Here is a 13,104-nt window from a genome sequence, read left to right on the forward strand (position 1 = left end):
ACTAGGATCCTTTTTGCTTATGGAAGGAACAGGAATCTATGTGACATCTTGAGCCCTAATATGTTACCTGTAGTGGACAAGGAGGGTGTTCAGAATGGTGAACGGGGACACCACAGTTGTGGTGGATGCTCTGTGTGCTCTCTGATGCTAAACATCACTGAATTGGTGCATCCGGTTTCAGGACAAAGAGCAATACAACCTGCATTACAGAGGGGGTTATTTATATCATCAAATGCCCCTGTCCTTTGTTATATGTGGGACAGACCTCACGGAAATTGAGGGTCAGATTACTGGAGCACAAGTCATGTATACATACTAAGAGAGTGGAAGAACCCTTGGTGATGCACTGCCTTGAAGCCCAACATGCTTTCAGTTCCCTGCGGTGATCATCTCCCCTGCTCTGTGAGACGTGGTGACTGGAGACGTCAGCTAAGTCAGAGGAAACAAAGATGGATCTACAATCTACAAACTGTCCACCCAGCTGGGTTGAATTCCCGAATTGAGTGGGCGGCGTTCTTTGGTTGAAGCTGGCTGGGGATTGGTCTGACTGAAAGGGGAGGAGTCTGTACTCCATTTTGAAGACACTGGTTGTTGAAGAATCCCACGCCTCAGCTTCTATGTGTCGATGTGAGCAGTTGGAGCACTTGGAGAGCCTCTACAGTTGCTGGTGGAGTAGGCTGGAATCATTCCACTGACGCAGCTTAGCGAAACAGAGGTTTCCACTTTGGGAAAGAGTGGCTGCGGGGCCAGGCAGGCTTGCACTTTTTGGATGCATGGAAGACAGCCTGGACACCATCTGCAGCTGGTTTTTCCTGCTTACCATTGACTGTGTTTGAGATTCATATATGTGCTGCTTGCTTTACTCACATTTTTTGAAGTTTTGTTATTTGGCGTGCTAGATTTTTCTTTTGAGGTGGTTCCTACGAGGGCTACTATAGTGTTTCTCACTGCTGAGTGAACTGATACATTTTGGACCTTGCTTAATGGTTGTTTATAAGTGGAGTTTTTTGCCATATGAAGATGAACTGAGGCTTTTTCTCCACTTTTTTTCCTTTCTCTTGTTGTTTGTGTGTTAAGTGAACGAGTGGGTCTTTGTATGAGTGCAGTGGGTAGATCTGGTAGTGTCTAGGTAGGTCCCTCCTATGGTTTCCAATAGGGTATAATTCATTAGTTTTAGGAGTTTTGTATGTTCTTCCTGAGATTTTGGGGGGTTTTGATTAAGCCCCTAAATATATTATATTGAATCATATCATTTTGTACTGTATTATATATATGTGCTATTAGAAAGTCACAGCATTTTGTTTTCCGATAAATCTCTGCAGATATTTTTAAAACTTAAGAGCAGAGATGGATTCTTTGAGGGAGGCGGGATGTAAGGTCCTGTGCCCCACTCAGTCTTATCACAGGACACAATGCTCTTGGCTCCCTATGTACTGACCAGTGCGAAATCTCACCACGATATCCAGCAGATAAAAGGTGTCACAAATATAGTCCAAGGTCAGCCAGACGATCAGGTACCTGTGCTGCAAGTCTCTGAAGCAGGATCTGAGGAAGCAGAGAGAGACAGCGGTCAGTATATGCCTACAAAGACCAGGGGACACTCAATGAAGTTACAGGAAAATACTTTTGAAACCAATAGGAGGAAAGGTTTTTTTCACTCAGAGAATAGTTAAGTGCTGGAACACATTGCTAGAGGTTGTGATAAGAGTGGATAGCGTAGCTGGTTTTAAGAAAGGTTTGGATAGGTTCCTGGAGGAAAAGTCCATAGTCTGTTAATTAGAAAGACATGGGGGAAGCCACTGCTTGCCCTGGACCGATATCATGGAATGTTGCTACTCTTTGGGATTCTGTATGGAATGTTGCTACTCTTTGGGATTCCAGAATCTTGCTATTCTTTGGGATTCTGTATGGAATGTTGCTACTCTTTGGGATTCCAGAATCTTGCTATTCTTTGGGATTCTGTATGGAATGTTGCTACTCTTTGGGATTCCGGAATCTTGCTATTCCTTGGGATTCTATATGGAATGTTGCTACTCCTTGGGTTTTGGCCAAGTACTAGGGACCTGGATTGGCCACCGTGAGAACAGGCTACTGGGCTTGATGGACCATTGGTCTGACCCAGTAAGGCTCTTCTTAGGTTCTTACTCTGTAAGTTTATTCATGCTTCACTGTCTTCCATTTATGGGGTTCTTGGGACTCTGCTGGGGTGTCGAAATGGAGCACTCCATGGAGTCTCCCATCCCAGTACCCCTTCAACCAGACCTCCCTTCTCTTCTAGGTCGGTCCCAGTTCCTCAAATATCTATGAATGAAAGGCCAACAGCTTTCACTCTCTGATTTGGGGAGTGAACTTAGTTTAATGATTTAATCTATGTTTTTGCAATTACACGCCTGGTCTTATTTGTCACAGGAAGATGTATTAACTGTGTTCACGCTTTGATCACTACAAGGGCCTTATGACTGCCTGAATGGTAGTTGAATAGATTACAGCAGCTCATCTGGCGTTTCAGTGAGTCTCCACTTCTGCCGGGAGCCTTCCAGGTACAGTATAGGCTTCTGGTGTCTGTGTTTCACACTTCGTACCAATAGGACAAATTCAACCTGCCCAAGACTCCCTTCTTGTGATTTCTATTGTGAGAAAAAGTCCTTCTTCTACGGAGCCGGAGTTATGGAATGTGATGCCTCAGTGTTAAGAACATAAGAGCCTTCCTGGGTCAGACCCATGGTCTATCTAGCCCACTATCCTGCCTTCGCGGAGGCCAATCCAAGTCACAAGTACCTGGCAAAACCCCAAATAGTAGCAGCATTCCATGCTACCATCCCACGTCTCAACAGCAGACTATGGACTTTTCCTCCAGGAACTTGTCCAAACCTTTTGGCTCTTTTCTGTGGCTTTCAACTAAGATTTTGCTGATCTCTGTTGTTGGGGGGAAGAATTTGTATTTTTTTGTTTGTCTGTTTTTTCGTGGCTAATTATTTTTGTTTTTAGCTTTATGTCAGTCTGTAAACTGCCTTGAGCCTGGTTCAGATGGACAGTAACATAGTGTAAGTCTACAGAATAAAGAGAAAACCTTCACATTAATCCTATCCCTTCTCACCCCCAGTCTCAGTACCTGGAGATTAAGATGATCCAGTTGTACAAGACTGGAATCACCATCACATTCAGCCAGCAGTAATACCAGGTTCCGGAGGGGTCGAAGATCCACGTCTTCTTCTTATTCAAACTATTAAGAGGAGAAAGAGACGGTTACAGGCAGGAGAGTGGAGGGATGGGGGAGTCACAGACATTTTGGGTATAATTAAACTAGTTTCTGGTGATGAGGTGCACAATTCATCTTTGGTTAGTGGAGTAGCAGGAGCAATATGCTAGATCCCTGCGCTAGAGAAATGCCAGTCAAACTAATGAAGGGTTGTCTTGGTCTGTTGCGAGAAGGTAGGCCCAACAGAAGGAGATCTTCAAGAATTGGATCAGGACCTCAGTCTTCTACCCAAGAGACTAAAGAGGAACAGTGAGAAGAAGGAAAAGGCCGGGAGTGGGGCCTGTTCCAGGAAGAGTAGTGCGTTGGCGTAAGCCTGAAAAACAGCTGAATCTCAGAAACAAGGGGGCTGATTCTATAAACGGTGCCTAGACGAATTCTGTGTAGAATAGGGTGGGACTGAGTCGGAACTAGAGGTGGAGTGGGGCGGGGTCATGTGTCTGGGGTTTTACTGTTCAAAATATGGTAACCGTAAATATGGTGCTTATTTTCAAAGGAGCAGAGAAGACAGTGGGAACAGACAATGAGCAATCCACCAGAGCCAGCAGGGCAAAATCAAGTCTTCTTTATTTCAATCCAGGATGGACAGTAATAAGGACCCGGCATAGTACTATGTTTCGGTGAACACAAACACCTGCACCATGGGATACCAAACTGAATCGACACAGGGCACTTATGTCCAGGAAAAAACTGTAATCAGTCCCACCCCATTCTGCCCCCAGCCCCGCTCCTACAAAGCCTCCTCTTGTCTTCCCCAATGAGCTCCAGCCACATCTGGAGGACCTTCATGTGCGGATGTGTGTTACATCACCCCGCACATGCTCATAGGCTCTCCAAAAACCAGACAAGCTGTCGGGTTTTGGAAAGTCCATCTGAGCACTGGACAGTCCTCTAAAAAGAGGACATCTCCGGGTTTTCCCGGACATCTGGTAACCCTAACCATATTGTCCCTGGACTCTGTCCTATTTAACTGCCTATAGGTGGTTGGGAGGATGACAAATTGTCAACCAGTGTTTAAGAATGAATGACCCTAACCTGCACAGATATGATAGAGATGTATAAAATACTGAGTGGAGTATTTATGCCTTTTTCAAAAATACTAGGAGGCTTGCAATGAAGCTAACCAGAGAAAATATTTCTTTACTCAACTTGTATTAAACTTTGGAATTAGCTTAGCAGGGTTTAAAAAAGGTTTAGGTACTTTCCTAAAACAAACATTCATAAACCATTATTAAGAGGAACTTGGGAAAATCCACTGCTTATCTTTAGGACAAGCAGCATGAAATCTGTTTTGCTCCTTAGGATCTTGCCAGGTATATGTGACTTGGGTTGGCCAATGTTGGAAACAGGATACTGGGCTTGATGGACCTGCAGTCTGTCCCAGTATGACAACTCTTATGTTATGTATGTAAACATTTACATGTGCAACTGGTGCATCCATGTTAGCGTTTATTCTATAGAATTGTTTTGAAGCTGCATTTAAGTCCTAACCCTACCAACTTGTAAAGCAGGGGTGTCCAACCTGCGGCCCCGTGAAGTATTTTGTGCTGCCCCCGGGTGTTTACGGTCTTGCCGGCTCCCTCCTCTGTCTTGCTGCAGCGTTTATGTGGCCCCAGAAACATTTTTTCCAGTCAATGCGGCCCAGGGAAGCCAAAAGGTTGGACACCCCTGTTGTAAAGCATCCATATCTGTTTGTCATTCTCTCTATGGTTCCTCACCCTATCCGCCTCATCAGTCCCCTTGTAATTCCCTACCTGAGCAGCATGTATAGATTCACTCTTTTTGTCCTGTGTGTCTGTCATAATTAGATTATAAGCTCTTTTGAGCAGGGACCAACTGTTTAATTTATAGCGCTGTGTGCCTTTGGATAGCGCTACAGAAATAATAAATAGTAGAATTACCCTCTCTGTATGGTGTAAAACTTAACTTCCAGCCCAGCCTTTGACACGGTTCCTCTTAGGCAACTTATAAAGAGCCTGAGATCCCTTGGTCTGAGCCAGGCTCTGAAACGGGCTAAGTGGAAGGTGAGATAGTGTATTGGTAAATGGAGCTCAGTCCAAGGAAAGGAATGTTTCCAGTGGTCTACATTGGTCTGGATCTTTCTCACATTTTTCTAAGCTGCCTGGTAAGATTTGCCTCTTTGTGGATGATACCAAAATCTGCAATAGGCTCGACACCCCTAATGGTGTGAATAACACGAGGAAGACTCTGCTGAAGCTTAACAAAGAGTTTAGAATTTGACAACTAAGATTCAATGATTTAAAAAAATGCAGGATTGATTATGCCCAAGGGAATGGTACAGTTTAGGGGGTGAAGAACTTAAGTGCACGACGGAAGAGCGAGACTTGGGTGGGATTGTATGTGATGATCTTAAGGTGGTCAAACAGGTTGAAAAGGTGACCGCAAAAGCTAGAAGGATGCTAGGGTGCATAGGGAGAGGTATGGCCAGTAGGACAAAGGAGGTATTGATGCCCTTGTATAAGACTCTGGTGAGACCTCATTCAGAATATTGTGTACCTTCAAAAAGATATAAAAAGGATGGAGTCGGTCCAGAAGAAGGCTACTAAAATGGTGTGTGGGCTTCGTGATAAGGCGTATGGGAACAGACTTAAAGATCTTAATCTGTACAATTTGGAGGAAAGGCAGGAGAGGGGAGATATGATAGAGATGTTGAAATCAAAGCAATTGTGCTGCATTCTTCAGCATGCCACATGTCCAAGGCACTCTAACACTTATAGTCAACATGGCCATGATTCTACATTATGGCTGCATTAAAAGTATCCTGAAGTTTATACAAAAAAAACTGTCCTATAGGAGATCAACTAGAAAAGAGAGCAACTTAAATCCAAAAAGTACGGCATGCTTCATTCTGTTAAAAAAAAATAAAAAAAATTGCCAGGTGTTTTTTTTTAAAAGGTGAGGAATATATGTTTAAATTCTAAAACTAATTTAAAAAAAAAAGTGAAGCATAAAACATATTAAAATATAATTTACCTTAAAAACATATAAATCATATAAAGCTGTAAAAAGTGAAAGGCATAAAAAAAAGTCAGGCAGAGTTAAAAAACAAAAATTTCCAAATTAGAAAAAAAGGAAAAAAGAGGAATGGAAGAAAATAGGAAAAAGCAAACAGAAAAACTATAAAGAAGAAAAAATGAAAACGAAAAATCTCCAGCCAACCTAATAATGCCTCTCAGAGCACCGACAGTTTAGTTCCAACTCTTGATTCAGGCTGGAGGGTAAGACTGTATCAAAATCAAAAATAAATCTTTGGTCTTATCTCAGCAAAACACAGATTTGAACGAGATAATTCTTTGAAGAGCATTGTTTATGTTAATCCTGACATTATCATTTTAATCACCCAGGTTTCTGAGAGAGTCAATATGAGGGTTTTGAATTCATATGCATGGCGTTTCCTGAATCATATCCCTGCTCAAGATCACCATTCCTTAAACACACATAGCAGCGCCATTGTTTGAAAAAGCAGAAGCTATTTGTCAATAGAAAGAGAGATTAAGCAAAGGACCATGATGAAAGGGAGGAAGAAAAGAGTCACAAAAAGAAACACAAATGAGGGAGAGATGAAGAGAGGAGCAGGAGTGAAACTGGAAGAGGGCAGGGAAAAAAATGGGGCAGGTGGCTCTTTTCAGGCTCTAAAGGGCCAGGGCAGTACTAGTGGCAGATGAAGAGGCTGAGCAGCACAGAAACTAGACATGGGGTTCAGACGTCAGAGACAGAGAGACACCATCGCCTGTACCCAGGCTGGCAAGTACAGTGTGGATCAATGCCAAGAGCACTATAAACCCAGAGAAGAAAGCCTGATTTCTCCAGGGAGGGTTAAACAATTAAACCACTGAGTGCTCAGAGCCATGGACTTTAGAGAAGTGAGAGCTAAGGGTCTGCTGCATACATTCAGTGGTTAGGGGTCTTTTGACCACAGAGCCATTTGCCTTTGTTTAATGTACAAAGGAAGATGTAATTTTGCAGCTCTGCCAGTAGATGGTAGTACAGAGCCCTGTATAAAAATTCCATTTGCAAGGTAGTGTGGGTGCCTGATAGAAATTACATTATATTACATTACATTAGTGATTTCTATTCTGCCAATACCTTGCGGTTCAAGGTGGATTACATAAGATTTATCAGGAGTTATAAGAATTGTAACTTTACATAAGAAATAAAACCAAACATTAAAAAAATAAAAAAGAGACAAAGAAAGAAAATAAGTTGATACTGGACTAACTTAATACACAGTGGAGGCAATTCTAAAACAGATCACCTAAATTTAGGGACCAAATTGCCACATGCTGTGAGGCCTAGGGTTACCAGATGTCCGGATTCTGAAAAGCCTCCTTTCACTGGCGTTGGGCAGGAGGGAATCCAAAGCAGGCAGCAGAGGCAAAGCTAGGGTGGGACTGGCTTGGGGGCGGGTCTAGGGTGTCCGGATTTTAGAATTGTTAAGTCTGGCAACCCTAGTGAGGCCTGTTCTCTAAGAACAATTGTTCAGTGCTCGTGTTCGAGTCCGAGTTGCTTGATGAATTGTGATCTAAAAAGAAATTGCTTTTGTGCTAGAACGGTGAGGTCCTCCAGTGTCAGTCCCATGGTTGTTTTCAACATGTCCAGCCATCTGATTGCAGGTTGCCCTCTTCACCTGGTTCCTTCGATCTTCCCAAACATGATGTCTATCTCCAGTGATTTCTCTCTTCTGATGATGTGACCAAAATAAGACAGTCGTAACTTCATCATTTGGGCTTCGAGTGACTAAGCCAGTTTGATCTCTTCCAAAATCGATTTGTTAGTGCTTCTGGTGATCCAAGGCACACATAAAATCCTTCTTCAGCACCAAAGCTCAAATAAGTCAATCTTCGTTCTGTCTTGTTTCCATAGTGTCCAGCTTTCGCATCCATAACTGACCACTGAGAAAATGAGTGTGTGGACAAGCCTAATCTTCGTATGGAGTGTTACTTCCTTGTCTTTGAATGCTCTGTTGAGAGCCTTCATTGAAGAGCGATCAAGTGCTATTCTGCGGAGTATTTTCTCTGTTTGTTGCTTCTTTGTTTACAAAAGAGCTCAGGAGATTGAAATCCATTACAATATCTACTGGGTGTGTAATCCACGTAGATTAATCTCATACATATTCCTAGTGGATATCCTGAAAATCTAACAAAATGGTGGGCCTTCTTCTCCCCGATGCATCGTAGAGGTACCTAAAACTCTGAATGGCCCAGACACATAAGGCCCCACCCAAATGAGGGACCTTAAACAACCTGGGCCAATCAGAGCCTTAGAGGGGCCTAAGGCTCTGATTGGCATAGGTTAAGGCCCCTCTCATGGGGGGGTCTTAACAACCTGGGCCAATCAGAGTCTCAGGTCCCTCCCTGGTGCATCCCAGGATGCATCAGGGAGGGGAAGGCCCCCTCATTTTGGAGAGGTGGGCCAGCTGGCCAGAGGTAGTAGATAATAAATAAGGGGGAGTCATCAGAACTATGAGGAGGTTGCATGGCAGCAGGAGAGTGTGGGCAACTCTCCCGCAGCCGAGGGGAGTTGGGGAATGTTGGTTGAGTGAGAGATATTGGGCATCTCTCCTGCAGTGTGTGTGTGGGAGGGGGGGTTGGGTGGGTGGGTGAGATTGGGCATTTCTCCTGCTTCTGAGGGAAGTTGGGGGGAGTGTTGATTGGTGGTGGGATACATTGAACAGCTCTCCTTCTGCCGATGGTGTGTCAGTTGGTAGTGGGAGAGACAGCATCTCTCCCTCTGCCAAAGGATGTTATAATGCACAGTGAAAACATATACCACAAGATGCACTTTTAACAGTGCTGTCACTGTACCAGCACCTCCGGACCAGTCGCTGATTTTTGTCGCCAGAAGCCGAAGCCACTCTTGGAGAATGGCTCAGCGATTTTTAAGAATCCAGCAGAGTGCTCATTTCAATGTTGAAGAGCCCATTTGCATGACAGTGTCGGAGACTGCTAGAAAATTCGCTAAAGACTGAGATAATCTGTTTTGATAATCCGCCGCTAAATGCAAGCAGGCTAAACTGTCGGAAACAAGTTTAGTGAAGGTGTTAAAGTTTTGAGAATCTGGCCCTGATAGTAAAAGGGTGAGATCTAGGGAAGCAAGCGATCAAATGCCACTTCTCCCACTGATTCTCCCTTTGATTTTGGACAAGTTATATCGCCCTGCACTGCCTCAGCTGCAAGGTTAATTTGGATCCATTATATGTAAAAATTTAGGGGGGAAAAAAACCTCTTGGGTAAAGCTATGCAGAGTAACATTTCAGTCTAAAACAACATATCTGTTGTACTATCTCAAGAAAAATATAGTGGCGCTAGAAAAGATTCAAAGAAGAATGACCAAGATGGTAAAGGGGATGGATCTCCACTCGTATGAGGAAAAACTAAAATGGTTAGGGCTCTTCAGCATGGAAAAGAGATGGCTGAGAGGAGATACGATTGAAGTCTACAAAATCTTGAGTGGAGTAGAATGGGTACAAGTGGATCGATTTTTCACTCTGTCAAAAATTACAGACTAGAGGACACTCGATGAAGTTACAGGGAAATACTGTTAAAACCAATAGGAGGAAATTCTTTTTCACTCCGAGAATAGTTAAGCTCTGGAACTTGTTGCAGAGGACGTTGTATGAGCAGTTAGCGTACCTGGGTTTAATAAAGGTTTGGAGAAGTTCCTGGAGGAACATGAGGGAAGCCACTGTTGGCCCTGGGATCAGTAGCATGGAATGTTGCGATTATTTGGGTTTCTGCAGGTATTTGTCACCTGGATTGGCCACTGTTGGGAACAGGAGACTGGGTTAGATAGACTACTGATCCGACCCAGAATGGCTATTCTTATTCTCTTAATTCAACCCGCCCTTCAGGGCAGCTTTGGGTCGGGCCCGACCAGGCTGGAGTTCATCTCTGTCGGTCCCTCACTTGGTGAGCGCTCGGTGCCTCCACCTGGGGAAAAGAAATGTTAGCGGGTGGATTCACCCTCTTCTCCCCCCAGGAAAAATTCCAAAAACGTCTCTGAACAAGGTTGGTTAATAAATTAAACGGATTTATTTGAACTCTGTGCATAGACCTAATCAATAAACAAATTGTCAGGAATAGCTTTTTATAATTCCAATACTTACACACTTAAACCAACACTAATGCAGATAATTCATCAGCGTTTGTATATTAGTCAGATATTCAGAAGACCCTTTGTTTCTAGTCTCTTGAACCTTTAACTCAGTGGTCTATGCGGTCGATATTCAGTTGCTGGTGGAATTATTCCTAGATATTCAACTCCAGGCTCCAGGTTTATGTGTCCGGCTATCTCGTATGCATTAAGTGCAACCGTTGACACTTAACTGCATCAGTAAGTCCGCGCAAAGATAGGACAGACTTTTATATAGTCCAATTTGGCCACTTAACTTAGGTGGTTAAGTGGTGAATACGGACACTTAACTGCATAAGTGACAACTCTATCCCAGGACCACTTAGCAGTCTGTGGTGATATTCAGAGGCACTAACCGCTTAATTGGTCAGTTAAATTGCTTTCAATTTTAACCCCAAAATGTGTGATTGTGAATTCCACCCCTGGACACAACTATTGGCAAAACACACCCCATCATATCATGACTCACACTTTTATACTAGTCAATGTGTTGTGAAAGGAAATGACTTTGTGACCCTGGAGCAGACGAGATTCTGAAGCACTGATTTTGTTGTAATGAAACTTTCAGGTACAGTCTTTTTCCTACATAATTGTGCGATTATGTTTCCACTCTAGTATCTGAGCCTAGAGAAGTTCTAGTTTTAGTCTTATTTGTATGTTCTTATATTGGAGGGGGGGGGGGGAAGGCGGGGGTTGGCACTTCTGGCATATTTAAATTCATCTGTACAGTCACTTTTGGGGATGACTAATGATCTCAGCCTTTTCTTCACCTTATTAAACATATAAATAGATATAAATATACATATATTTAAGTCAAGTAATGTAACACCATTAATGAAGCTCATGCAGACTGCTCTGAACTGACTCCCCAGTCATTAGTAGCCGTATAAAATCTTCCAATAAACATAAACATTCTCTGCTTGTTTTCTTTTACCAAATCCTGCCCATCTCCCTTTTCTCTTTCCCTTTCTCAATGTAATTTCGAAAGTTCTCTGTAATGTCGCTGTCTGTATAGCCTCTTCCCTTGTAAACCGCTTAGAACTGTTTGTGGTATGGCAGTATATAAAAATAAAGTTATTGTTATTATTATTCTTATCATCTATATTTCCATTTCTCTTCAATCTCACTTAATCATCGTCCACCATTTCCTCCTTCCCCTCTCCCACTTCAATTACATCCTGATGATCACTCTCTTCCACCTCCTGCTTTCTAATTGTTTTAACTCTTTTTTTCTGCTTATACTTTGTGTCCACTTTTCCTCCTCCATGTCTCTCTCTCTTGCTTCTTTTTCCTCTCTTGCTACTTCTCTTTTTTCCTGTCATTTCTCTCTCCTCTTTCCTACTTACCTCTGTTGCATTGAGCTTTCCATTGGTTTACTCCATGATTCAATTACTTCTTTTTTGGATTTCTCCTCCTTTGCTGGTCTCTCCTCCTTCTTGGCATTGTTTTCCTTTGCTGGTCTCTCCTCCTTCTTGACATTGTTTTCATTTGCTGGTCTCTCCTCTTGCTTGGCCGTCTCTGCCGGTGAGGAGTCCTCTAACTGTATCTGGGCCCCACGATGGGAAACAATCTGGGTAAGGGTGTTCATTGTGCCTACCTGCTTTCATCTGATGAAAGGCAGAAGAAAGAGGAAGACCCTGGCCCCCTAGAATGCCTCGTTCTGGGGAAGGATCGGGGGCACGATATCTGCTTCCTCGGCAGTTTTCAGGAAATGTGCCTTCAAGATGCGTCTTAGCAACCAGAGCAAGCTTACCTACCTGAACCTCAGGGGCAAGAGCACATCTGTGAACAAATTACAGGCTAAAAGTTCATAAGGAGAAACTAATGAGGAGGAAATCAGTGAAAGGCACTAATTAAGTGACTGATGATATCATGCCCAGGGGAGGAGATCTTGAAGAAGAGGAAAAGAAGATACAGTATGTTCAAATGTTTTTATTATTTCAACAAATAACAAATAAAACAAATAGCATAGTCAGGAAATAATATTGTAAAACACTCCCCCTCCCTCCCCACCCCAAGAGTCTAATGCCACAGTAAAATTGAGAGTGAAAAGTAAATCTATTGATTCAAGAGTCTACTTCGAGCATATGGTGTGAGATCCTGCCAGAAATATTCCCAGGTCTGACGAAATCCACGACCCGGCCCATGTTCCAAGTCTCCCACCAATCTTCGCTCCAGCGTAGCATGAGTTATCATCAAGGCTCTCCATTGAGCATTAGAAGGAGGATCTCGGGACAACCAGTTAGTAAGAATTGCTTTCTTTCCCATCAAAAGCACTCTAGTGATAAAAGCTGTCATTCCCTTAGGTTTAGGAGTGGCTATATTGTAATATCCGAATAGTGCTCTCAGTTGCGGAAGCCAACGCCTTCTCCAAAGCATTGTAATATAATGACCAAGATGTCTCCAAAACTATTGAATTTTGGGGCAGGTCCAAAACATATGTCCCAATGAAGCATGAGCCTGTGCACATTTCGGACAAGAATGAGATGTAGTTATCCCCATCCGGGCTGCTCATTCTGGTGAAATATAAAGTCTCAAAACAATTTTCAACTGCATTTTCCAGTGGGTGATATTAGGAGACACCTTCTGGATATTCTTCAGTACCCGCTGGAGCTGGTGGGCCATTATTGTGCATTGCAAATCTTCAGCCCAAGCTGCCGCTAAAATGTCCAAATTAGGGCCGGATTGACCATCTC

The 13,104-nt window shown here is 43.1% G+C and overlaps 1 protein-coding gene across 3 annotated transcripts in view; it reads right to left on the reverse strand.

Annotated features, from left to right (window-relative positions):
- CNGA4 (cyclic nucleotide gated channel subunit alpha 4) overlaps positions 1 to 13,104 on the reverse strand; it is a 41,738-nt gene that overhangs the window by 25,125 nt on the left and 3,509 nt on the right. For all 3 annotated transcript variants that reach the window (XM_033949163.1, XM_033949162.1, XM_033949161.1), the window contains exons 2-3: positions 3,113 to 3,223; positions 1,439 to 1,545 (exon numbers count right to left, since the gene is read on the reverse strand). In XM_033949163.1, the coding sequence (XP_033805054.1) occupies positions 1,439 to 1,545; positions 3,113 to 3,156 (151 nt within the window). In that variant the 5' untranslated portion in view covers positions 3,157 to 3,223. The remainder of the gene's footprint in view (positions 1 to 1,438; positions 1,546 to 3,112; positions 3,224 to 13,104) is intronic.

Source organism: Geotrypetes seraphini, chromosome 6 (genome assembly GCF_902459505.1).
Source record: "Geotrypetes seraphini chromosome 6, aGeoSer1.1, whole genome shotgun sequence".
NCBI classification, from domain to species: domain Eukaryota; kingdom Metazoa; phylum Chordata; class Amphibia; order Gymnophiona; family Dermophiidae; genus Geotrypetes; species Geotrypetes seraphini.